Raw genomic sequence first — 26,972 nt, 5'->3', positions numbered from 1 at the left:
TCTTCCACCCCAAAAGGCACCTTGCTGTTACCCATCCCCAGATCCCACAGCACTTGATGAAGGAAGGCTTTTCAAACACTGACTTTGGGTGTTCAGAAGGACTGATAGTAACCATGAGGTGTACTTTCTAGCATCACTGCAGAGGTTTTTGTACACAAGGGCATTAATGCAGCATTTCTGAAAACTTCCCAGAGCAGAGGCTTTCCTTACTCTGCAGAGGCATCCAAAGCAAAGAGTAGCTGTGGGCTTGGTCCTTATGGCTGGCTGGGGTGGAGTGAGGGTTTCAAGCAGGTATTCTGGACTGACATGTTCAGACCATAAAAATGTAAAGTTGTTATGTGCCGACTGGGCAAAATTAATAGCACCTAGGGTCACACCGCAAAGACAGAGAACAGAATAAAATGTCTTGCTAGAGAGATCTGTTGCAAATGTACAGGTGTATAGCTGGGCTCATATAAGGCCTGTTCAAATGTTTAGTTCTCCATGGAGCTTAGAGCAGGGGCAGGTGTGGACTTACTAAACAGCAGAACAAAAAAAAAATCTTCTGTGAATTACCAGCAAACCCAGAGTTTAAAACAAACAAAACAAAAACCCACAAAAAACTGTTCCCAAAACCCCAAAACAAACAAAAAACTCCTCTCAGTTGTATCTCTTACTACCACTGAGAGTCAAAACCACATATGTGCATGTCTGATTTTTACTCACTGTGGCCATTATGAAAATGCATCTTTTCTTCTTCTGGATCTTGTTTAGCCTTGCTATAGCCACATCTCCTGGAAAAAACAAAACAAAACAAACAAACAGAAGAGTGTTTTTGTCTTTTGTATGGCAGAACCCCGCTCTTTACTTCAAATCACGCAAAGCACAAAAACCCAGAGCAGCAATGAATCCAACCTCTCTAGCAGCTGTACTGATGCTGTCCCACTTTTAGCTCATCAAACTACTTGCAATTTCCCTAACAGGATTTAGGGCCCAAGGCCCACTGATTTTCAATTGGACTTGTGTTTCCAAATCCCACAGATGCTTCTGAACAACTTCACTCTACTATACATCTAATTTAGCTATTATTAAGAAGACAAGAAGGCAAGGACAGGAAGGACAATGGAAGGGGAATGGGATGAAACATCAGAATCGCAGAAGCAAGATCTCCTAGACCACAGAGCTTTTGCAGGCACCATGTTGTATGCATTGCATGCTCCCCTCCATCCACTGGGCATTTGCACAGAGATTTAAATTTTGATACTTTAGAAAAAAGCCCTGTGTAAATATGATACATGTAAAACCTTATACACATGCAAAATAATGGCTTAAAAAGCAAAAAAGAAAACATTGCCTCACTGCCTTCAAGGGTCTCCTATGTATTTCTGGCTCTGAGGGGGTTTCCTGCACATCTCCTGTCTGTGCAGGGAAGCTACCATTCATGCAATCCCCTCTGCCCAGCACCAGTAACGACGGAAAAAGACATGCAGTCACTGCCTGATTGATTGCTCCCATATTAGCACCAGGCAGTTGCAAGGATGCTGCCGAATCCTAGCCGTAGAGTTGCAACCACAGCCATATTGGAGTCGTACCTTCCCCAGGGCATCTTCCTCATATTAGCCTTTGGCTACTCTTCCCCTGACTCATCCTTCACTCTTCTCACTGGTTCTCTGGGCAATGTTATTGCATTAGCATTAACTGAATGCTTTGGTGGCATTTCTGAGACCTGCTCCACTTAAGACTACCATGTAGGAAGCCACAGGCTAACTGCATAGGCAAGAACTGCTATATACTCATATATACATGCACATTTAAAAATATGGGATGAGGTATGTACGATGCACATACATATGCCAGTCTTTCCAAGTACCTGATGTGATAACTGGATACAGGAACTGGATTGACCTTATAGCAAACTGCATGGACATGAGACAGAGAACACTGCTTGGTAGAGTAGAAAGCTGGAATAGACACCTACAAGCCATCCAGCGTGCAGTGGGATTGCTAGCCAGCACACCTCAAAGAAAGCCTCAAGTTACCAAGAAACCACTTAAAGCTGGGAGACTTTGAGCCTTCTTTTACACTGCCCATGATTTTTGAGATAGGGAGATGCAAGCACTCCAGCATCACTCACAGCAAGGAGGAGCATACGATTAGCAGAAACAAAACTGCAATTAGGAGGAGGCAGTAATAGGCATATGCATGAAACATGCCCTCAGCATGAAGTCCTATTACAAGGAACTGCTGTCTGCTTGGATGCATGGGGCCAAGCATTCTTTCAGCTTGAATTTTGGCACCGGATTTGTGATACGATCACAATTACAACAAAAGCCCCAACATGACGGGGCGCAGGCACCGCTGCTGGGCTGGCTCCAGCAGAGCTGGACATTGGCAGGCGGAAGAGGGGAAATGCAACATGAGCTCCTTGGGTTACTTCAGGGAAGGGGAACAGGCCCTCAGGCTTACCTTGGGGAGAAGGGGACACCTATGCCAAGGGGAGAGGAGGAAAAAACAGACTGCAAAGGTTGTGCAAATGCAGGGGAATGGATCGAGACAAAGTGCAGAAGACAAGTGGGGAGGCTGACAGGCAGTCCTGGGACATAGGCAGAGAGACAAATGGGTTGCACTTGACAACAGCCAGGCTATCTATCCATGCAGGGCATGATTTCGGCAGCAGAGACCACCACACTCTAAATGCAAAACCTACGAGAACGGCAATGAGGCTCAGTTATTTGCATGTCAGTGCTCATCGCCTTGCTCTAGCAGCGGCAGTGCCACTTCCCCTAGGTGGGGTCCTGCCTAATTAACTCAAAACCTAAACGTTAGGTGTACACAGAGATCCTGGGAGTAAGGGTCATTTCAAAGCATGTTTTGGTATTCACAGTCCTTGAGTGACAATGGGTTCTTCATCACACTGCCTCCCCTTGAAGTGTATAAACTAGAGTATTAGTATCAATTCCCACTTCTGGCAGCCCCAGATTTTTCTGCTGCAAATTGCCAAAAGTTACAGCCATTTTCCACAGAAGTACTTTTCTGGATTGAGGCATATAACTCTGTTTTCCTCTTAAAAAAGCACAAGTGTTTCAATTCATCCTTCTACCAAATGCACATATACAAGACTACTTCTGTTCGCATTTTCAGAGCAAATACCCTAATCACTTCCTCAGGTGTGGAGTACTTAACCTATAAATAAGCTTTCTAACATTATCCTTTTTGCTATCTGCAGCTACTGATTCTTTGACCATGAAGAGAGAGGAAAAAGAAATGGGGAAGATGCCATTGCTAGTATCCAGTGATCCAAGCACAAGCACGCCTTGATGCACAATGGTCCATGTTTTATTGCCCAGGGACACCCTCAACAAGCCAGTGTGAATCAGTTGGCTCTGGCTGTCCCTCTCTCTCGAGCTAGGTAACACATACAGCAGCACATCACATTAGTATATGAAATAAGGCTCTGGGACTCCCAAAGCATCATTAAAAAAGCTTTGACAAGACACACCAAAGTGAAATGGCAGTTAGTGGACTGCAACCGGCAAGCAACAGTTGGGTGTCACTAACAGCTTGCTGCAAAACTTGCCTGTTGCAATCACTCATGCCCTTTACATACTCACTTTCTTCAACTACCCAGAGAAACAAGCCATTTACATGCTGACTGGGGCTAAACTGCACTTCTTCCCTTCTTGACCTTCAAATGCTTTAAATAACTCACACAACTATTTTTTTCTCCTTTCTTCCCCAACTAAATACCATGTAAATCTGCTGTTTCAGGTTAACAGTCCTGGTTCACTATGTAAATCTTACTGGCAGATAAAAGTATCTAAATATTGTGGCTTTGCAACGTATTTTGAGGGAAGAAAAAGCACCCACTTGTTTATGAAATAATCCATTTCTGCATGTGCATTGCTCTTCATATTTATCGGAAATGCTGTGAGTCGATAGCCTCCTGATGGAAGACTCATTTTCTAGTTTATTGTCATTGTACAAACCATAGATTTCCTATATCTTTTCTGTATCATGTACAGCAAAAGCATGAAGATCCTGACACTCGCTTCATCTCCCACTGAGATGGAGACACTTAGACAAAGAGTTAATGTAATTCAGCAGCACACCTGAATCTCAACTCATTTACTGCTGTTGTGGATTTGCCCCAGTTTCTCTATCTAGAAAGCAGATGTCTTCCTTGCACAGCTCTGTGTTTTTCAATATAAGTATCAGAGGGAAAGAAAGTGAGACTTTAAATATTCTTAAGACATCATGTCTTATTTAAAAACAACTTGCAGATTGGCAGGCAGCTCATAAAATATTTATGGAGCAGATTATAAAAGTGAAATTGTAAAATGATCTCTATATAGGTTTATAAAATATAAAACAGACAGGTAGAAAGATGAAGAATCCATTTGGGAAACCAGTGCCCACTTTCTCAAATGGCAGAAGCCAACTCATGAAGAAAAATCCTTCAAGAAATGAGGCAGGAAGATGCTTGCTCTCCTTGGACTGATTGAGATACTTTGTGTCTGACCTTGTGCTTTGCGGTGCCCTTACTGAGTGGTGTATGGCCCCTCAGCCACCCGAGGCATTCCCAAAAACCACAGAATACCCAAGGGAAGCAGTTTCATCTTCCTAGCTGAGGCCACTACTCTGGTCACAACCTACGCAGGACACAGTCAGGGGACTGTGGAGCTGGACCTTGGACATCCAAGCAAGTGATGTAGGAGAGTCTTTATATACTTCTTTTATAGGCATAGGCCAAAGCATTTCAGCACACAGCCAAGGTGTTACTGGAAATGCACATGGGGACAGCACTTAGACATCCCCAATGAGGAAAGGGACCTCACCTTGCTAGGTGCAGTCAGTACCATCGAACGGCTTGTGTCCTGAAGCAGCATGCAATCTCCCGTCCCAGTCCTGCAGAGATTCATTCATGTATTTAATCTCTTAAGTATGAAATGAATGAACTCTGTGCGCTTCTCTGAAACAGAGACAAAACGCCAGTTGCTTTTCAGGGGCCAGACCTTCACTCAGAAGCACATCTTTTACAATAAATCAATTTTGAGGAATGCATCAAACCCATCTCGAGCTATCATTTTACCAGAGGTTTGCGAGGACTGCAAGGTTGTTGTTTATGAGGGGTTAATGCTCATTTCAGACTATTGATTTCAGGATGCTAAAGCAATAAGGCTGCATACACGTTGCAGGGCAGGACCGTGTTCCACCCAGAGGAACAAACGAAAATGGATCCATACATCTGGCCAAGACCCTGTCACCTCAGCTCTGGGTCTGGAGACAATAACTTGTTCAGCAAATACCTTTATCCTGGATAAACAACACCAATACTGAGAGACAGAGGCAAAAGTCTACCTCTAGCAATGTTGGTCTATGTTCAGCATTCACCTTTTCTGCTTGCAATTCAGTATTCAGTATCACAAAACCAGGGAATACTCAAGGGACTGGTGTAAAACGAACAGCTTTTACACTGGAAGTTGTTTCCCATTTTTCTGTTCACTTTCGTCCTGCTTTTTCAAATTTCTATAAGGAGTTACTTCCATTGCGCTGGACCAAACTTGCACCTGAAGTAACTTGGAGCAACCCATGCAGGCTGGGAATATGACTCATTCAACTCCTTTATCTACTGTCAAAGTCCTATAATTTGGAGAATGGGATCAAAAGAGCAGTAAAAGGTCTTGAGGTGACAAACTAAGACCTTCAGCTCAGTTCAAAGATACACTAGACAACTGGCCTGAGAGGAACCATGGCAGGGTTCCTTCATAACCACTGCAGGCTCACTGGCCTTCTCAGCAGCTTTCTCCAGCCACTGCTGTCCTCCTCTACACAATGTAACTCTGCCTTGACCTCTGATTAACTTGGATGCCTTACAAAGGAAGTTTCACAGTTCCAGCAGTGGTATTTTTAGCCTTTAGTCTTTCCCTGCCTTCACACTGAATCACTCCCCACCTTCCTAAACCACCACCAGAACAATTAAAAATAACTAAACAAGATATCATTTCCCCTTTTCGCAGGAAGCATCCCCTGAGATCTCCATAAATCTCTGTAAAGAGGTTGTTGTGCCTTCCCATAGCACAGCCAGCGGCATCTGTGCCTTGAAGTCACTTTTCCCATTTTCCCCTCCCAGCTTGCTGCCACATTAGTCTCTGCAGCCTAGGAGGAAACTTGTAGAGGGTATTTTCCAGGTCAGCCAAGTTTCCCTTTGTAGCCATTCAGTCCATTCCTGGTCTCCACTCAGAAGTATTTTCCATTGCTGTCACTCTCTGGTTGGGAATCTTTCTGAGCACATTTGAAGCATGACTTCCACTGAGGGACTGCTTGTGCACTGGTGGCACAGGCACAACAGACAACAGAAATACTGGGAGATTTTCTTGTAGCACAGTTGTTGCTTGCAGGAATGACCACACATACCAGAAGAATAGTTTGCAGCCTAACACTTTGAGCTGAGCATCCTTGCTTGCTAACACTACTCTTAAGCACTTAAAAGTCACAAAAAACCAATTTAAAAATGCTCAAATGGGGCAGGAAAAAAACCCAAACTCCTGTTTTAGGACCTTTGGGATTGCATTTGCAAACTCCTCCCTAGTTCAGGCCTCTGACAGAGCCAAAATACAGCACTAGAGGACCCAAAGGTCCTATCACTAAATCACCAAGATCTACCCTGATGATTGCTGTGCCTCACAGCAAGGGATTTCACCATCACCCAGCTACCACCATACGAAGCCTTAGCATCCCTCAGAAAACACAGCAGAAGAGTTTCACACCTCTTGGCCAGCTATGCTGCAAAACCTTCCCAGTTTAACACCCCATGTCTCAATGCTTCTGTGGTCTCAAGCAGCTATCCGATGGGGATGGTGATTGCATGAGTCTCCTAGGAGGCTTAAGAATATCTCTGCCTGCACAGATTACAGTTTATTCAGAGACCTAAAACATATTCCTTTCAGGGAGCAACTTAAACTCATGTCCAGTCAAACCAACAGAAGTTAAAATTACTCTTCTTTTGATTAGTTAGAAAAGAGGGGAGAGTACAAGAGGGCAGGAACTGGTGAGAAAGCCCAGTTGGTGGCAGAACGGGGCAGCATGCAGCACGGATACGCAGCTCGATGCTCACAGGGGTATGTCCAATGCTGCTGAAGCGTATCATCGGTAAACAGCATCATGTCATTGCCATGTAGGTCATACATCAACATGTATGTCGATGACACACCATCTGTTTCACTGACATGCATGTTACATGCCACTAAATACCTTTCCACTCCCACCTGCCTCCCACCTCCTTTCTGAGGGCACATTACCTCCCCCAGCCCCTTTTGGAGACAAGAAGCAGAAGAATGTGTCCAGCATATGTGATGTTTCATTATGACACATGACATTGCTGGTGCAGTGTCCGGATCAATCATAGCATAACGTATTAGTTTGGTGGGTTTTTTCCCCTTGAGACCCCTGCCTTTGCTGGGGACACACTCTGCTTCAGGTCATGCTATTTTCAGTTGTTGAGATAGACAAACTGGGTGCAGAGATCAGAAGAGAAAGCGATTTCCAGGCCAATACAAGAAAGGCAGGGAAAGGCAGACCATGCACAGAAAACATGGAGGGAGGACACGAAATAGGAGCCAGCACGGGTGGGAACACTGACCATGTTAGGTTTGGATAGGCAACAGCACGCAGAGAAGAAGCCCACCCACAGCCATGATCGCAGCAACTGAAAAGCAAACAAAAAGGCCCAGGATAAGGAATAATCCCACCGCCCTGGCAAGGTGCAAGTACATTTGCAACATTTTTACATGCACTTCTTCCATCTTATTGCAATTATTATTTGGACCTTAATACCCTGGGCTGCAAGAATTTCATGGCATGTGCTACTGCTGGGGAAAAACACTTTTGGGAGAGTGTATGGATCCTGGTCCTGCAAAGCAATTAACCATGTGCTTCCTGTACTTGAGTACAACTGTTAAGATTAATGGGGCCACCCATGCGCTTAAACTTAAGCCCCTGCCTTGGAGCAGGCAAAGGGACTTTTTCCACAGGTGTGTGTGGTATAGTACAATCTCCTTCAACAAAAAAAGCACTGGATGAATGCAAGCCCTGCTTTCATAGACCTTTATGCATGTAGTCAACTCACACAGCCCTTTCTGGATCTCCTTGTATCAGTGAAGCTTTTCACATGTGCATTTTGTATCTGAAGAAGTGGGACAAGTTGTGTGTGAGCATTCAGTCTAAATAAACTCAAAATATGGTGAGTAGAAAGGTACTGCATGTGTCCACAGCTTGCTTCTGAAGGCTGCCGAGTCCTTACTCTAGTCCAATCAGAGTGTGGGTTCGCCTGGCATCAGTCCATAACCCAAGGTTGGCTTCACCTCAGTAATTGACCTTTATCCTTGTCAGAGAACTTGGCAGGGACAATGTTTAAGTTACCAATCTATTAAGGTAATTCATCCTGAAAAAGAACACACTGCAGAAGAAACAACAGGAAGAACTTCAGTGTGACATGCAAGCAGGAGTCCAGTAGTGCAGATATACTCTGGTTGAAATCAGCTGAAGATCTCACTCATCACTTCTCAAATCATCATAACATGTCATTCTTGAAAAAAATCCTGTGCCCACCAGATTTTTAAAAAGTGTAGCTTGCGATGCCTGAACACATTAAAATAGCCTATTTAGACAAAATTAACATTCTGCAACTGCACTGCCTTAAATTATGATTCAAAATAACTTCAGGCATGCGATGGTTTACAGAATTATATACTCAATTATGTGCTTACTTAAATTAGAACTAGTGCAGAATGTCTCTCTAAGCTCCTTTTGCACCAGCAAAACAACGTGCTAATTTTCTAAACAACGATGCCAATATTTTTTTACTATAATTGACAATATTTTGTATTTTCATAATGCCCCAGCTTATGCAGTCTTACTAATATGGGACCAGCTCAGCCTTCACAAACATCTCCATTGATCCAAGTTAATACCAGAGATCCAAAACTCAAAAGCACACAAAAGGAATTCAACCATTATATATTTGGAGTTGATTTTGCCATTTTACCAGGGAACTGGTAGTCTCCAGAAGATCACTGCAGCTGTGGCAACCGAGCTTACATTTTAGCTAGGAGACCCTTTCCCCCCAGCCATTTTCTAACAGTTGCTGTCACCAGACCTTCCCACACTGCCCAGCATGCAAAGTCAAGGGTTTTGAAACCATAGTTCAACTAACCTGGAAAGCAACCACCTTGTTAAAATAAAAAGAGTTTACTGTTTTCTTACGCAAAGAAAACTTTTTGAGCACCTCATCAGCAACTGGGCTGGTCTGAGACAAAATCAGTTCTCTGCACTAAATGCGAAGCACTTCAGATCTCACTTGCTCCCTTTATGGGGAGGAAAAAATACTCAAGTGTAAGGGAAATACATCAATGCAACCTCATGCCTGCACAGCCGTTGCATAATGCTGTGCACTTAGGGTGAAAATACTCTGAGGTGCAACATTAGGGGAAATCTAAAGCTGTTAGAAACAAACTAAACCGGATCAGCAGACAACAAAATTCACTTTCCGATCCCAGAAGCACTTGGCTAAGTAAGTGAATGGAGCACTTGGCTGGAACAGTTAAGACAAAGGAAGATTTACTACTGCTCGTGCTAAAATGATGGCTTGATTTGGCAGACAAATGTCAGAATATAAAAGATCCTGAGGCAAATAAAACTGGATATTAAACTGCAGCAAACCTGCCATGCCCTGATGGCCACAGCATCTGGGTGCTGATGGCTCCCAGTAGGGACAGAGTTTCTCAGTCTTCTCACTCCATGCAGGTCTGTCTTGGTTTAGAAATTAAGGAGCTGAGAGCAAATGCTTTCCCAGATGAGATCAAATGCTGTGGCAGGATAAGAGATTGCTGCTCAATGAAATACATCCAGACCTTTCTGGGGTTTTAAGATCTTTGACCAGCAACCTGACCTGTATAGGAGAGCAGTCAGAGTTGAACCAAGCACTGCATACATCAAAATTATCTGCAAAGACTCCTCCAGCATCACTGAATTGACCAGCAGACTACAAGGAGAGCTTGTGGGGACTGCCCCTGGCTCCAGCGGGTGGTCAGGAGCCCCGCCGATCTGCTGCAGGTTAACAGATGATTTCCATGTACCATGTAACAGTTAAGGTTATTGAGAAAACATCTGCAGTGTTAAATCCCTTTTGCTAGGAAAGAACAAGGTGCTGAGGCAGCAGTGTCTCCAAAAGCCAAGCTGGCTTGAAACAAAACATGACTCCTGCTTTGAGCCCTGGCTTCAAGAAAAGGGCTGCAAGGTGGGCAGAGACAATGTAGAGCTGCAGCAGTACCTCCTGAACCTCTGCGGCCTGCTGGCACTGCCCCACTTCTTGGCTAGACGAACTCTACCTCTTTCAGCTATCTCATGCACACAAAGCTGACACTCCTCCAGTTCTAGCAAAGGTGACCCCTGCAATGCCTATGTGGTTTGCAAGCCCAACTGTCCAGAGAGCAAACTTTAATAAACCTGTGCTACGAGGACTTATCAACACCCTTGGCATCATTTCAAACCCTGGGCTGCATACTCTGTTAATGAAATGTATATATATGATGAGCCTCAACGACTGTGCCTGCAATCAATGTAATTAATTTACCACAAGTCTGCAGAAGACCCAGACAGCATTCAGAATTAAACTACATTTCTAGTGGCTAGATAGATCTCAGAGAGGCTCTGCCATATATAGCTGTGGCTTTTAAGAGTTGTAAGTTGAAGACTCGGAGTCATGATAAATGAAAACCTCATTTGTTGCTTTTAATAAGCTGCTCTAATGGGATGTTCTTCAGAGGCTTGTAATTAGAGACTGAAATACTTGAGGGTGCCTGGGAAGATTTTTCTAATCCTTCACACAGCCTTAAGCAATGGCAATGATTGCTTCCTGCATCTCCAGGTCAGGAGGTCAGCACTACACCTAGCACCTTGTGAGTCAACATGCTTGCTTCGAACATGAGAGCAGCAGCATTACACACTGTGAGCTGGCAGGAATATATTTCTATTTTGGCCATAACTATACAAATGTTTAAGGAGTCACCTTGTTGTCCTGCTGAGCTATACCTAGTTCACATGTCTCCGCACTGTTCAAGAGTAACTGCCCAACCAGACGATATCTGTGCAATCACTATGGGGAAGTAACTGCACTTGGAAAGACCTTTAGCATTATGCACACAAGGGGCTTTCGCCAGTGCCCAGCAGGAGCCTGGAGCTGCTACCACTGAAGTCAGGCTCCATTTTCAGCTTGAAGGGCCACCCAGTTCCCTTCTTGACGTGGAAACGAGATTTGCACAATGCCATCAAACGCATCATCTGAACAAAGGTGAGGAGCTTTCATCACTGACTACTGCATTGCCCCACATTTCCCCTGCTCAGACAAAGCTTATGCCACCTGCTTATCTGCTCACGACGATCCTGCTCCATTCCCCTGGCTGCTGCCACAATAACTCAGAAATGATCCTTTCAAGGGCAATGCCTCATGGGCTTGGAGCTTAATTACAGACTTGGTCAACTCTCACCTCCTGTCTGGGCTAAACTCATCTGAAGGCAGATTAGCCTGGGTCCTTAAACCCTCCTTGAAACTGCAGCAGCTCAGACTGGCTTGCAGAGCCCAGTGTGCTTGCACAGAAGTACTAAGCCAAAAAGTGTTTAGAATAAATAAGAAACAGGTGTTGGAGCAGCCAAATGTGCCAAGCCAATCTAGGCAGGATGCTAGAGATGGGGACTACAGGCAGCAGATTTCCACATGAGCCCTGGGAGGGCATCACCCTGTGCAGAAGGGTGCACTGGAGCACTTTTTTTGTCAGTGAGGGATCCTTTATACCAACGGTGCTAACACTCCTCTCTGGGAAAACATACTGCTAAAGAGCAAAGAGGCTGCTAACATGACGGAGGAAGTAAAAACCTTGACCCGAACAGAAGCAGGACCAGACCCTGCCCCTCCTCTTGGTGGATGGGAATTTTGACTTGGCAGAGCAACAGCTTCTCTAATAAAATCCTTCCTCTCGTCAGGTGAATTGTGGGGAATATTTGGCAGTAGGCAGCATCATAAAGTGGCTATAAATCACAGGAGACGATGTCCTGTAGGAAGAAGGAAGAGCAGGCAAGAATGTAGACAAAAATCCTTTAAAAAGTCACAAGTAACAAAAATTGTGACTCATGCTGGAAAAATTCTCTACAAAAAACATTATCTACAAACTGTCTCCTGTTTCCTAGGGAAATATCAAAAAAGCAAACTATTTTAAGCTCTGACATATCTTGGAAAATAGGATGGGGGTAGGTTGTGGAAAAATTCATCCATTTTGACCTTCCACATCACAGAGGGTTGCAAACTCTGGCTCGGGACCTGGGATATAAGCCATAATCCTTTCACTCTCTCTACTCCCTGAAAGTCACTTTTTAACAAGATGCACATATGTGTGTCCAGAAAGTAGCCCTTTGCCACCACAGGCGCTGATATTTAAAAGCCTAAATCAGCTAAGGTCAAGGATGGATACGCTGGTGCAGAAGCCTCTAATTGCCAATACCCAGATGGCAAGATTTGTCTTTGCTTTGTCTTTTGAAGGCTAGTTCCTCGCCAGAAAGAGACCTTCTGTATATGCACGACACAGGGTGAGGGGCAGTTTTTTGTTGCTTCAAATCTATTTTTTTCTGAAGTTCTATAAAAATCTCCCTCTGGTTCTTTGGAAGATCACTCGAGATGGAAAGGTCATCTATAATGGCTATAAATTCAGACGCACAGTACACTTAGTTATTTTGAGTAGCTTTTCCAAATATGTACAGCATTGACCTAATAGCATCCATATTTTACTCTGTCAAAGCCCATGCCTTTGTTTAGTGGTACAAAGCTCAAATGCTTAGAGGACCAGCAGTCTCTTAACACTCACCCTAATACCCTGTCAGGTTTGCAAAGAGGGTTTGGTTTGAAGGACAAAAAAGGGGAACTGTTTTAGAGCAATGGGTCTCCTTCCCACACGGACGCAAACCTGGCTTCCTACTTCAGTTTGTAGGAAGAAAGGGGCTGATGCCACAGTGACAACTGTGGCACCTTAGTGCTCCTTGCAAGATAGAGAGCAAAGATCTTTGTGACTGGCATTGTCTGATACAGGCTGTAAAAGAAAAGTCTGAAATTATTTAAGATTAATATATACTTCAATCAGGAGCAATGATATCAAGCGGCATCTAATTCAAGCATTGTTAGGAAAGTAGAATTTATAGCCTTGCTCTATCTGTAAAATGTATTGCGCTTTTGAGAACACATAATCCTAACAAAATGAAGATAATAACAACTCCGTGTTCTTTAATTCAATGCTTGTAGCTGGTTTAATAATAGATTTTCAATCCACTTCTCTTTTTTTTGCTGAGACAACTACAGTCTGATTTAGTGAATCTTTCTGATTTGTAATCCTGATCGTTATATTATTAATATGCCCTTGATGCAAAGACCAGGATAACTTAAAAAAGTGATCAGCTATTTTTCTTGGCATTTATGACCTTGGTCAGAGGATGCATTATTTACAGGAAGAGTCTTCTGGAACATCTGCAAGTAAATCAGCTCTGAAACGCTGCTTAATTGTTTAGGGCAAAGCACATTTAGTTTCACATTCCCAGGAACCTCCAGCTACAGACACAAAGTGTATTTCCACAGATGGACGCTGGCATGTAGAAACGCCACTGTGACTACCATTCAGCTGACCTTTGGTTTAGGGCCAGCTGCCAAGGGGAAATGCCAAGCTGTTACTTACATTCGTTCAAAAGAAGCGAGAAAAATGCAGAGATACTTGAAAGCAAAAAAAGGGGAAGAGGTGTAGAAACTCCTGCTTCTGGGAACCCAGCAGAACATAAAAAGCCTGCAGAGCCCAGCAAACTCCTGAGTCCTACAGCTGGGAATATACTTTCCAAGATGCTGAGAACTGGAGGACAACCCCTTCTCACTGCAGGGCTGGTCTCAAGCCCCTGCTTGCTTCAGCCTGGCATTTGGGAGGATAGGTGCGAAGAGATGCCATACAGCATCCTAGGAAGGCATATCCTAATTCTGAGGTATCCAGGCCTTCCAGGGAGCCAGCAATGAGGAGCCTGTTTGCAGAAGCTGGGAAGGCTATGTCCTCAGTGCTGCAGAGCAAGAGGGTTTTTCTCCTTAGCTTTGCTACTGGGCTGTACCTGTTTTCCTACGTTAGCAGGAAAGACAGAGCCTGGGCTTTGCACAGCCTCCTTGGCATGGAAAGCAGTGGTAATTCTAGCTGAAGCAACTCCCGGAGTTGAAAATGTCTGGTTTTATAAAAGTATGGGAAAGAATAGGAAAGGAAATTTAGGTCTCTGGAACCAGGCACTGGAACAACATAATCACTCCAAAGATACAGGAAAGTGCTTTCCAGAAACAGGTTAACAGTTTTAGAAAGGGATTAGCCTGTGACTTGGAATGTGTTTATCATCCCCGCAGTGTCACAGCAGGAGAGTGACCATTCACTCCATGAATTGTCTCAAAATCATATCCAGGGCAAAGCGGCGTGAGTGACTCGCTTTCAAACAGGAGCAATTTTTTTGTTTTGCTTTGTTTAATTTCAAATTGGCTGTCAGCTTTCTGGCTTCTAGGGTTTATTTTTCTGGTCTCACAAGTCACTCCACATACTAGACGAGCTTTAAAATTCATGGGAACTCAAGCCAATTCTCTAATGATGGACCAAACCTTGGCGCCTGAAGCTTCTACACGACCTCCAACTGAGGGATGAGATTCTTCCCAGCTTAGGGGAAGGGCTGAAAAGATAAAAATAGATCAAGAGCTCAGCTCCGTCTGCCTGCACCTTCCCATATGTCCAGTGTGGCACCATGGAGAAGCTCCATGGGGTCCACGGAGAGAGATGTGAGTACCAGGTAGGAGGATTAAGGCAGCAGCAGAGACGGTGGTAAAACTCTAGCCAGAGAAGACAATGGCTTTTATAAACATGACAAGAGACAAAGAGCCAAGGGGAAGCACATCCTGGAAAGCCCATTAGGACAAAGGACAGAAAGAGATAACTAACAAGAGTTGATGACAAATGGCTCAGGATTTGAAACTGCTTGTTCGGACCAAAGAGGGTAGCAGCAAAAAGGAGACCTGCAAGAGCATGTCCTCCCCAAAGCGGTCCCGAGCACTTGTCAGTGACTGAGTGAACAGCAAGAGCTGCTGGTTGCTACACAGTTCCTTATGGCCACAGAGGGAGGGATACATGTCCCTCCACCTGCGATTCACCCCCCTGGACTCCTCCTTGCAGAGGTGCTAGCTTACATCTGTAGCTTCCCTATGGTCACATGTGCATCCTCCTGTTTGTATTAATACAAGCACGCATTCAGGCTGAGGAGGCCAAAGTCCGCATCCCCCAGCTCTGTTCAAGGAGAGATTTGACCCAAAACCTCCAGCATTTAAGGAGAGACTAGAACTCCTGCCTACAGTGTTCAGAGCCCAGTCTTTCTGGCTACAGCTTTCCTGTAGCCCCTGGTGTGAATGGTCTATAGCCATTCACACCCCTGATGCCACTGCATGTTTCTTGTGCAGACAGGAGTATTTACTTTCCCATTTTTAAGGCCAACAAGTCACTCAAAGCAGACAACAAAAACTCAAACAGCTGAGCTGGAAGAGACTGTCAGTCTCTGACCTTGAGTGGAGATGAGTCTGGCAGCACACTTACCTTTCAAGACAGGAAATAACTCTGTCCTTCCATGGATGCCTTATGCCTGGGGACACTGCTGCTCAGCCTGGCTGGATTTCACTATGCTGCGTTCACAGATTGATACCCTACTTCCTCTGGTAAATAAGACCCTCAGCCAGTATGTTCAGTATCAGCCCAGTTCCTTTGTATCTTGTAACTACTTTTAACACTTACAATGTCCTGTAATTTACAGCCACTTTGCTAGAGCTGAGCTAAAGACAGACCTGTTTCATGAAAGCAACAGTGGGCTGATGAGAACCTTAGAAGCATTAATGTTTACTTTGCACTGAAAATAAGTTCAGCCTTATGAATAGATGCACTTCATATGGTTTTACATGAAGGATATTGCATCATTTTACTATTGCCATTAAAAAACATACTAATACACAAGCAGTATATGAAAGAAGTGTCTTGAGTGCTGGCTGCCATACAAATTTGGTGCTACAGTACAAGCTGATCCTGATACAAGCCAGATTTTCCCCAAATACCACAACCCCTTGTTCGCCACCAAGTTCATCAACTTCCATTAGAGTTGTCAAAGACGGTATAGCCCCGGCTTTCATTACTTGCCTATGTTTAAGCACATGAGAAGTTAATAGGACTGCTTCATGGCTTGAAGCAGAGTGCTTCCCTTCATGTAGGAGAGCTCTCTGTATAATTTACTAGCATTGGGGAACACATTAGTGTCCTACATATGAAAAATTAAATCCAGAGTTGACCAAAACTTGGAGCATTTGGCCATTCAGCTGGGTTTCTTCTCTTTTCCTCTGCAAGTGTTTTCTTGAAGTCAAGTTTTGTCTGTGAGCTGAGTGTAAAGGACTTCCAGATATTTTACCTGCAATAACATGTCCTGCTTATTTTTAAAGGAATGTGAAAACACTCCAGTGAGAATCAAGTTGAATAATGAGGGCCAGTCTACACAGAGATAAAAAAATCACTGGGAAGTGAACTACATTTGTGAGTGAGCCCTTGCCATTCCTGCCTTTCCAAACAGATCAATCAGCCCACCCTCGTGCTGTGTTACAACGCTACTGCTTGACAGCTTCATGCACACGCTGCTTTCACCTAAAGTGCACTAACCAGCTGGTCAGATAAAAGTTATTACAAAAGTTGGAGAAGTATAAACACACAGTTTCTTCTCTTACCTTCCACTGAGAAGAAAACCGATAACAACAGCCAGCAGAATGACTCCCACTGTTACAGACACAACAATTATAGGAATCTGGCTCTGGTCACTGGATGCAGCTACTGCTGAGATGAGAAACAGAAAATGGAGATTAAGGTTAAAATGATAGTCAGCACTCACATAAGTCTTTCTAATGAGGCTGCTGGCAAGGTCTCAAGTCTTACCAGTTCACTACTTCTTTTACAGTTGGTGTTTTCCCCCTTAACTGTCTGTTTCTAGTTTGGAAAGGAATGAGTGGAAAGAAACCAAACACACACGCAAAACCAAGCCAAAACCCCAACAAAATTGCATCTCGTCACTGATTTCAGAAACAAAAGCACTGCAGAACACAGCCTTTAAGTTTGCAAATTCAGGTTCTCAAGTACATCTTCCTGGGTTAGCTGCATTAGAAATCAGAGAGATAAAAGATGAAAACCCAACAGGTTCCCTTTTGCAGAGAGAACATTTATGGAATGTTATTGTTAAGAGACATAAACATTACTTGCATTTCAAAAAGCTATAAGCAATTAAAATCTAACTCCTTGTGGCATCTGTATATCACATGGCCAGAAGGTGCACTCAGTAAAACAGGAATTTGCTAAGACACATACAGTGGTTGGTCTTTTTATCAGCCAAGGGAAGCAGAAATCCCCCACCCATGCCTTGAAAAAAGCCCTCATGCCAAAAGGCAGAAGGCAAGTCCTGTGATAAAGATACCAGGAGAAAGGTCAGGAAAGCTGTTTAAGACCTGGGTTTTGCCACAGGTTCAGTAAAAGCAGATGAGCAAGCTCCTGTAGCCTGTAAAATGGAAATGCTAACACCCCTTGTATCTCGTTTATCTGCTTTGCACTGCAGGGGAAGGAACCCATGTCCCCTAAGGGTCTGCATGTGGGGGTCCCCAAGACGAAACTAAAGTCTCCTTACCCTGCCCTTTCAACTGCCAGCTTATTTAGTTGTATATATTTAACCACCCCAGGGTACAAATCTGACTTCCTCCCTGTAAAACTAGCTCTCTGGCATAGGCACTGCTGCTGTGTGGGGAAAAACCTCATTAGAGCTCTACCCTTGTGCCAACCCTGGATGAAGCTTCATCTACCCCGGGGGAGCAGCAGGTGAGCAGCAGGAATCGACTGCACACTGAAGAAGCCTTTAACTGAATGACTGAAGTAAAAAGGGGTCCTTAGCACAGGATTAACTTTATGGAGGCTATAAAATAACTGAATGTAGTGCCATATTATCTCTTAAAAGAAAGATGAAAAGATATGGCATTAAATGTTGATCTGCAATGGATTTCAAGCAGTTCTTCATACAGGAGCTCTTTGGCACTCAATGATGAGCAGTGTGGACCTGCTATGGCAGTATAAATGATTTCAGAAGGATTGGCCATGATACATTAAATATTTAATGTTAACTGCTCCAAACTCATGCCACCATCCAGAGATTTTACTAGCCTCACAAATTTATTGAGGCTCCTTAAGATGATGTTTTATTGCTTTCTTGACAAAATAATTAAAAAGAAAAACATTTAAAGGAGAACATTAAGCTGTGGCTGGCATTTTTTTGCACAGCTCTAGAGATGGGGAAATGAGATAAATCTTGCTGTGATCTATGGCAGCTAAAAAGCCTGAATTCATAAGCTAAGCTGAGACCTCACTGCCATTTAAAGCTGGAGGGAAACTGCATTACCCTTCCTTGACTTGATGAGACGTTCCCACTCCTGCTCAGCTGACCAACTAGATTAGTTCACCAATCCAGCCAAAAATCATCTTTTGGCAAGGTTAATCAGGGCTAGATGAGTTTGGTGGCATTTGGAAAGGAGGTCAGCCGTAAGTGGATACACCTAGTAACAGCTTCCACCCAAATAAAAAGTAAAAATTGAAGCTTGGGCTGCATCACGGTGCTTTGCAGAATTGCACATAACGACAACAGTATGTAAAAAAAAAAACCCAGAATCCGGAAAAAGAGAAAAGTACAAAACAAGTTATGGCTTCCTCCCACTGCATTTGTCAGGCTGTTTTTTCATATTTCCTCTAAATGTATTAAAGATAACTTTGCAGAAATCTTGCAAACTGGAAACAAAACCTGTTGCTTGGTCCAAATGATTTTGGAACCTGCTTTTGAGTCTCACAACAGTCACTGAAAGGTTTTCATTTGTGCTTGAATCAAAATAATTTGCTTTGGCTCTAAAAAGAGGTTCAGATCTGAACTCTGATGTAGCAGTGAGAATTCAGTCCGTGCTTGCTTTCAGATTCCTTGGGATGTGCAGGAAAGCAGTGGGAGTCTGGTCACACACTCCTGTCACTGATACTGACTTTAGATTGGGCCTTGGGAAAAAAAAATATAATTAAAAAATTGCTTCTTTTAAAAGATTTTATATGTCAAATGGAGCTGTATTATGCAATATACTGAGGTTTACACTGCATTTTAATTCTACCAAGCATTTAAACATCTGGTAAGTCCTGCTTCAGCCAGAGCTCAAGCTCCCAAACTGGAGACCATGAAGTAGGTATTCCTCCAACTACACTAGCAGTTCCCTAGTATTTGAGAATTACCTACTCCTCTGCCTTTAAAATGCCAAAAATAGTGGGGTGCAGGTGTGACTAAATGACTAAAGGGGTTTAGAGTGTTTAAAGATATTAACGTGATGTCCTTAAAACATCCTCATTATCACAGATACTTATACAATGGGCTTTATGAAAGTGCCATTATTTTTGGACCAGGATCATAAGTACGACAGCACTGGATGAAGTGTGCATATATTTAATGTATTATATTTATTAATAGTCTGGAACACTATTACTCAAATGACTCTATACTAGAAACTTTCCAACTGCTAGCAAAACTATCCTTGGTATAATATAGAATAATTTTTGGCATAACATGATTTTATTGCTATTTATAAGGCACAATTAATGGTTAATAAAATAAGAAATACATTAAATGGACCATTCTTACTGCATCAATGTTTTCATCGTGATGCAATTTGCACTGTATTAGTTCAATCACTGGCTCCACAGCTACATCTGCACATGTATAATGATTCTTTTAAAATCTATTACAGCTTCAAAGGTAGCATGCATTAAAAAAACAACTTGGCATCCTTTTCTCGAAGATGATGAATTTTAAATGAACTGGAATAACAGTAATCAAAGTATCGACAAATATAAATTTCCAAGGAAAACATACAGAAAATAGGCTTTTTTTCTCACAGGAATGAACTACGTATTCCCACCACAAAATTTACCTTCCATGCAAACAGTATAAAAAAAAATAACGACAGGTGGACAAACTGAAACAGATAGGAACTATTTTCTGAGGGAGAAAGTTATTTTGACATGTCTGCAAAAATTTGGTATTGGGACAAAAAGAATTTCCCCACAGCTGTGCGTGAACACAGGTGAAAGAGCAGCTGAGCCTCTATGTGCCTCAGGAGTTCACTCTGCCACGGAATCTGCTCCAGAATCCAGACCTGGATGGTCAGATTCATTTAAGTTTAAAAAAAAAAAAAAAAAAAAAAAATGGATCAAACCCCACAAATTTTTAACAGACCAGTCAAAAGTCCTGTGCCTGCAGTGTACGTTTTTCCCGTTTCTGATCAGAAGCCAAATGCCTCGAGGCTGTGGCATTGGCAACAAACAGAAAGCATCTTTCAACTTGACAAGAACTTACACCAAAGGACGCTAATGCTGGTTCAATTCTTCCCCTTGCAGAAATGCACCATTTCAGGGCTTTTTCTCCAGTTGCAGATATTTAAGAGATGTCAGCACACTCTGCAGACAGCCATTCAGAGGTGTGCACGAGCAGGTCCCATCCCCCCTGTCCCTCCTGAGAGGGTCCCCTTTGTCCTCTTGCATCAACTCTCATAAATGCAGGATATTTCTAAGTGGAAAATGCTATGAATTTCTGGAACCTGAACACCTCTTGACTTCATCTACTGCCTCACCATGCAAGTTGAGGAAGCAGGTACAGATATGCCTGTCTAGTGCACAGTCATGATGTGCCTGATATTTCTAAAGTCAAGGAAGGAGGCCAGGACAAGAAACAGCTCTCTGCAAAGGTATTGATCCCCTGACTCATTTCTGGTAACTGTTCCAGAGACACACACTGACAGTAATTAAAAGGACTTACACACTGGGCTGGTTTCAAACTCAAATCTTCGGCTGAAGCCACCATAGCCGGCAGCTGTCCGGGCTCGGATCTGGAAGATGTACGCCGAGCCTGGTTTCAAGCCATCTGCCGTAATCGTCGTCAATTTGGATTTGATGATGGTGTAGCTTGTCTCCTCGTCCTTTTCCCAACCCCACCCAAAAAAACATAAAGTTCAAACACACAAATAGTGGCTCTCAGAGAAAATAGACTCTTAACACGCCCCACAGCAATGTTACAAAGGATAACCAAAATACACATTTTTGAGAGGATATCTCTTCCTCCCCCTGAAGGCCCTTTCTGCAGTACAAACCTGAGGTATGATTTTTCTCCTTTTTAATCAATGGCTCTAGGAAGAAACACAGCAGAGGGACTTTCAACCCACAAATAACAACATGGGGACCAAACCAGCATCTGCAGTAGGAGCAGATTTCCATTGCTCAAGATGTACATGGTCCAGGGCAATGGAAAGGTTCATCCTACAAAATCAATCTCAGGGCATGGGGAAGAGGAAAAAAGTCCCATTGCCTTAGAGAGAGATTTTAATTTGTAGCAAAATGACTTCCCAGTAATGTAATTAGACCTAAAAAGAGAACAATATATTATACATTTTACAAGTTTATGCTGGCATTTCTAGAATCACGAATTAGACCTGGGGAAGGGAATAATAAGCCAAAACTCCAGGAAAATATCTAATTTTGCATTGTTCTTCTGAAGCAACAAACTTGAAGAAAAATTGCTGAAATAAATCTTCATTTACATCAGTTTCTAATGTGAAAGTGTTTCAGTTCTCTGATTAAAATTTCACTCAAATGCTTGGTAATTACCCTTAGAATTATTTACTGTAACACATAATCTAGACAAGAGCTCATAAATTCACGTCCACAAACTTGGAAACTGCTTTTTATTCACCATATCCTCTCAGATCCAAATTATTCTGAGGTAAACAGGAGGTCTTAGTAATTCCCTACCAAGATTTCCACATAGCTCTGAACTGATTTATTTTTTCCTTTTGAATTTAATGGGCAACTTTCCATAGACAGTAATATGCCTGGATAAGGCCCTGGGAATTTCCAAATGTAGGATTATAGATTGTTTCATTGAAGCCTGTAGCTACACAAGACTGTTTTGGAGAAATGTGTATATGTGTGTGTGTCTATATATATATATATATATATATATGTGCTTCTTTTTTTTTCCTTGTTAAGGAGTTCTCTTAAAGGAATATGATCTGACAAAACTTAATTTCCAAAACACTTACTATAGATCATTCTAATCCCTTGGAAAAGAATGCTGCAAATTTGCCCTTATAAAGGGCTGAAAACCAAGAGGATATGAAAGACAGTAGCACCAGAAAAAGAAGGATTAAGGATGACATCCCAAATCTAACTCAATGACTGGTTAAAAAGTAATAAGTGAATATTAGGTCACATCTTTGCTTGTATGTCAGCCCAATTAGGTTTTCAATACACTGTTGGCTTCTTCAAATACTTAAACACTTGATCTTTCCTACAGAAAACATTAAGCTTTGCTATCAACCTGAAAGAAATAAATCAAGACAGCATAAACTCAGTCTGGCTGTAGCTACCTCCCTGTGAAGGACTTGCACTTGAAGAACTATTTACTGAAGATATTTCAGGCTAGTTCTGGACCACAAATATGTTTTAACCCCCCCTTCTCCCAATTTGTTTGAGAACAAAGTCAAATGAACAAATACATGGATTTTTTTTTTTTTTTTTTTTTGCTTTAATTATTCGGTCATTATCAAGGTTCTAGAGGCTAATCTTCCCAGGCCACTCCACGGGAAGGATTCAATATGCCACAACGGTTGTTCATACAAGTTATTAAAAGAATCAGTAATGGATTATTTCCAGCAATAGCATATCCCGATTCTCGCTTTGAGCGTCAATCTTTTTGAAAACCTCAGCCCTATTTAAGCCATTCACACATCTTGTGCACTTGCCCAAGATCCCTCATCTGCAAAAATAATGCTGATTTTATCCTGATGCAGAAGATTTCTGAAATTCTTTCCCTGTTTAAGCAGGTCCCTCCCATGATCAGAGCAAGGAAAGAGAAGTAAGGACCCAGTCCTGGTCCATGTTAAATCCACGTTAATCCAAGATTTCACATGGATCATAGACAGAACTAATGGAAGATCTTCCTTAAAGTAGAAATTCAACCACCCCCCTCCATCTCCAAGTGAATTGTGACTCAATTTAATTATTTTCCTCTTTGTTTTCAAGTAGGTCTGGTTGTTTCAAAATTAAAAAGAACACTTTACAATCCCGGCTAAGGCAAGAAACTGCTATTCAGTCAACTCTTGCAAACCTGATTTTTGGAAAGTGAACACTTCAAAGATCTAATGCTGCATTACTCAAAAGATGGTACTTAGACAAAGTGCATTTGTTACTGTTTGCGTTTAAGCTGCATTAATTTTGTAGGAAGAGAACAAGTCACCATTTGAAATGAAGACAAGGAGAGGCATGTTTTGTAGGGAGAGTGTTTTCCATTAGACTGAGAGCAAGAGCTGGAAAGCCCAAGCAAGATTTTAAGCCAGGATACCCTTCTTCGCGTCAGAGCAGATACAATCTCTCCACAAAACCCCTCTCCTCTTCTTACGCCATGGATGTAAAATGAAGTGAGAAACTGAAATACTAAAAGCAAGGGATAGCCCAGTGTTTCTGGGAGGAGACAGACACGCAGTTCCCAACCTCTCTTATTTTTAACAAATGACCAGACTCTGTCTTAATGTGATAAGGCTGGTGAGGAATCTGACACGCAGATTTAATGTATTTGATCAACAGAAGTGACACACTAATGGAAAACAACACACTCATTTCAAGTCTTCCTAATCATTTACTGCAAAATCAATCTGACATTGATTTATGCATAAAATTGCTCCATTCCCTTCCATGACTCAAATAATTATAATTAAAATAAAAGGACAGTAAAGAGAAGGTACTTGGGATGCTGAGCAATCAGTCCGTCACACCTTTTCAAAATATTTGATTTCGTATTCCAGGATGATGCCGTTGGGTCGATCTGGCTCCTGCCAGGAAAGGGAGATGCTATTTTTAGTTATCTTCCCTTTTTTCACACTACTGACTGGAGAAGGTGCTGCAAGACATTAGAAAAACAGAACAGACAACAAACATGGTTAGTAAGATGGTCTGCCCCTGCCAAAGTCAAACTCGTCAGTGCATCCTCAAATGCAAGGCAATCCTTAGCTACTGCAGATCAGGAGGGTTTGTTTTCACCTTGATGGTATTTGCCCATTTTTAACAACTGGACTTGCACAGATTTTCAGGAGCTGAAGATCTGATCAGAATCACCCACCCAACCAAAGTAACAATATGAACTACCATCAGCAGCTTACACATCAACATTGTCTTTTCAAGCATTTTCAAACACATCAACCCCACACCTTGCCTTTTCAAATGTCGCAGGGGGCCACACTATCAGAATTACATTGGTTATGTATTGCTTTCTTTCATCTGCTTTGAAGGTATGTATTTTTCAGAAGACCTTAGATTAAATGGGATCTTAACTATTTGGGTTTTTTTGGCTTGTACAGTAGAGTTAAGGCTTAGGCATCTTTCAGTCCCCTCCTTCCAAATGAAAGGAACAGGGTAACAAGGCCATTACAAGCTTTATAATTCAACTGCTCTCAGTAAATATCGCTGAGGTGTTGCAGCTTGCATAGTGATGCTAATTCCTTGCAAATGGCAACTGTAAAGATTTTAATGGCAATCACAGTTCGGAAGTTCACGGCATGCTTGGGGAAGCCGCAGCATGAAAGCAGGTATACCAGCTCTGCTTATTATTTTAAGACACAGCCCTGAAAGCTTATCTGCCCTTTGCAGTACACATGTGCATCAGACACAGGCTTGATCGTTTGTTTTCAGTCCGCTATCTGCAGGGACTTTTCAAGCTGTGGTCGTTGCCACCCCTGCCAGCTCCCTAGCAAAAGTTGCTATGGGCAATGCAACCCTAAAGCTCCAGGTATTTCATGTCAGAGATTAGGAAACAACATGGAGTGAAAAGGGGATTGAAGAAATTCATAGTCTCTAATTCACAGGGCCAAGACCAGCTTCTCCAGATTTAAAAACAGCCCATGCCTGGCTGAGGGCCTTTGACTCACCCTCCTGACAGGCCAGCTCTTTCCAAGGATACTGAATGCAAAGAGCAGTAGCAAATGGCCGCATTTTATCTTCCAAAATGTATTTGGAACTTAAAGAAAAAAATCAAAAAAAGGACTTCTCCCATATGCAGGATTAGCTAATTATCATTATACCCCCCCAAAAAAAAAATAGTCATTATGTAAAATAAAACCAACAAATTAATTTTGCCAGGTCTGATCTTCAGCCAAAAAGAGTAAGGGAAGAGCTCCAGTCAATTATTCCTGGACTAAAGGCTAGCAGCAAGCCTTCTCTTATAGCAAGCTCCTGCATCTCAGGATGTGCACCAAGGGGAAACCTCAGCCCTCCTGGTATTGAACACCTCTCAGGAAGGTGAAAACCATGCAATTATCAGTCTCAGGCTTGCCTGACCAAATAATGGACTTTTCATCCACATTAGTGAGGTTTCCTGAAGTGTTTATAGGACCGAGGCTCACAGGTCCTTTAAAAACAAAAGAATGATGCAAGTGCTCCTGAACTCTGCTGCAAAATCTTTCCCATGGAAGTTCTGACGCGTTAGCTCTCCTTCACGTACATCAGCACAGTACAACACAAGATGCACCACCAGCCATCCAAAAGTGCTCATCAAACTCTCTACTCCCATAAAGCACAGCATCCTCTTTAAAAAGCAGCGTGTGAAAAGCTTGGCTAGTTAACAGCTTCATGGACTTAAATCTCTTGCCGTGTAAGCCTCTAACATGTTCAATCATAGCTTTGCAGAATGCTCTGCTCTACCAGGAAAAGGAGGGAAGATAAGAAAATAAGTAACACAACCCTCAAAGTAAATTAGAAAAGGAGTAACTGTATCCTTTTTGAATCTCCTTCAAAAGAAGCGTTGAAGTGTAACTGTGAGATAAAGGCCAATTAAGTAAATTCAATAAATCCCAGCAGTGCTGGGATGATACAGCAACTACTCTGCATCCTCCATGCATGGAGATTACGATACTCTGAACTGATGGAAGGAAGGTATAAGTATTTTAGAATTTTCTGTGTCAAACAAAACGTAATCCAATCCAGGCAAGCGGACAAAGCCTGCAATCATTCCATCTTAAAAGCCTGCAACTGGATACTGTGCTATATGATCTCAGGAAAATAAAAGGATTACTTGAGACTTGCTTTTCAAAGGTCACTGCTTCTGCAAGGGTAGCATCCTCTTAATAGAAAGTAGCCAAGCCATGGAGCACTTCCATTTGGAGTACAACATGTAAAAAATAAATTCACCTAAGTGTCACAATACATAAATCTCCAATGTTTCTTATGTAAGCAGGCAGAATTCTTGTTCAAATCCCTGCCTTGACACTACAAAGGGTGGATGTACATTGTAAATTGTTCAATTGTTGCTTTAACAACTAATTCGCACATATGTATTAATTTCTTAGCAAGACACTCAAAATTAAAGACATATTACCTCATTTATGCTTATGTTTGCCATTCATGAAAACAGCCATGCGTGTGATGAAAGCAAACAGAAGATGTAACAAGGTGTGAAATTTCTAATGTACATTTTTGCTTTCCTGAGACCAAAATTAATTGGGACACAAATAAAAGCACAGAAAATTGATTCTACCTTTTTTTTTTCTTTTGTTCTGTTCCTAAAATTTCTTAAGAAGAATAAGGGGACATACCAAATAAATAAAGTTTTTGCAGAAGATGCATCATTAGTCACATCTGAGTAACTACAGGAGATGATTTTATGAAGAATAGACCTTTAAGAACATTCTTCCTCTGCAACCCTTGATAATTACATTAGCACTGAATTAGCCATCTAGGCAGCAAACCCAGTATTTACAACAC

At 42.4% G+C, this 26,972-nt stretch overlaps 1 protein-coding gene across 16 annotated transcripts in view; it reads right to left on the bottom strand.

Annotated features, from left to right (window-relative positions):
- Positions 1 to 26,972, bottom strand: part of EPHA5 (EPH receptor A5) — a 200,134-nt gene that overhangs the window by 30,877 nt on the left and 142,285 nt on the right. For 6 of the 16 annotated variants that reach the window (XM_030491669.1, XM_030491672.1, XM_030491671.1 and 3 more), the window contains 5 exons: positions 23,993 to 24,117; positions 20,983 to 21,142; positions 16,835 to 16,940; positions 7,619 to 7,684; positions 706 to 773 (listed from right to left, as the gene is read on the bottom strand). In XM_030491669.1, the coding sequence (XP_030347529.1) occupies positions 706 to 773; positions 7,619 to 7,684; positions 16,835 to 16,940; positions 20,983 to 21,142; positions 23,993 to 24,117 (525 nt within the window). The remainder of the gene's footprint in view (positions 1 to 705; positions 774 to 7,618; positions 7,685 to 16,834; positions 16,941 to 20,982; positions 21,143 to 23,992; positions 24,118 to 26,972) is intronic. The other 10 variants (XM_030491670.1, XM_030491673.1, XM_030491680.1 and 7 more) reach the window with 3 other exon arrangements.

This window comes from Strigops habroptila, chromosome 7 (assembly GCF_004027225.2).
Source record: "Strigops habroptila isolate Jane chromosome 7, bStrHab1.2.pri, whole genome shotgun sequence".
NCBI classification, from domain to species: Eukaryota; Metazoa; Chordata; class Aves; order Psittaciformes; family Psittacidae; genus Strigops; species Strigops habroptila.
Note: the sequence above shows the minus strand (reverse complement) of the source record. Positions and strands in the feature narration are given on the sequence as shown.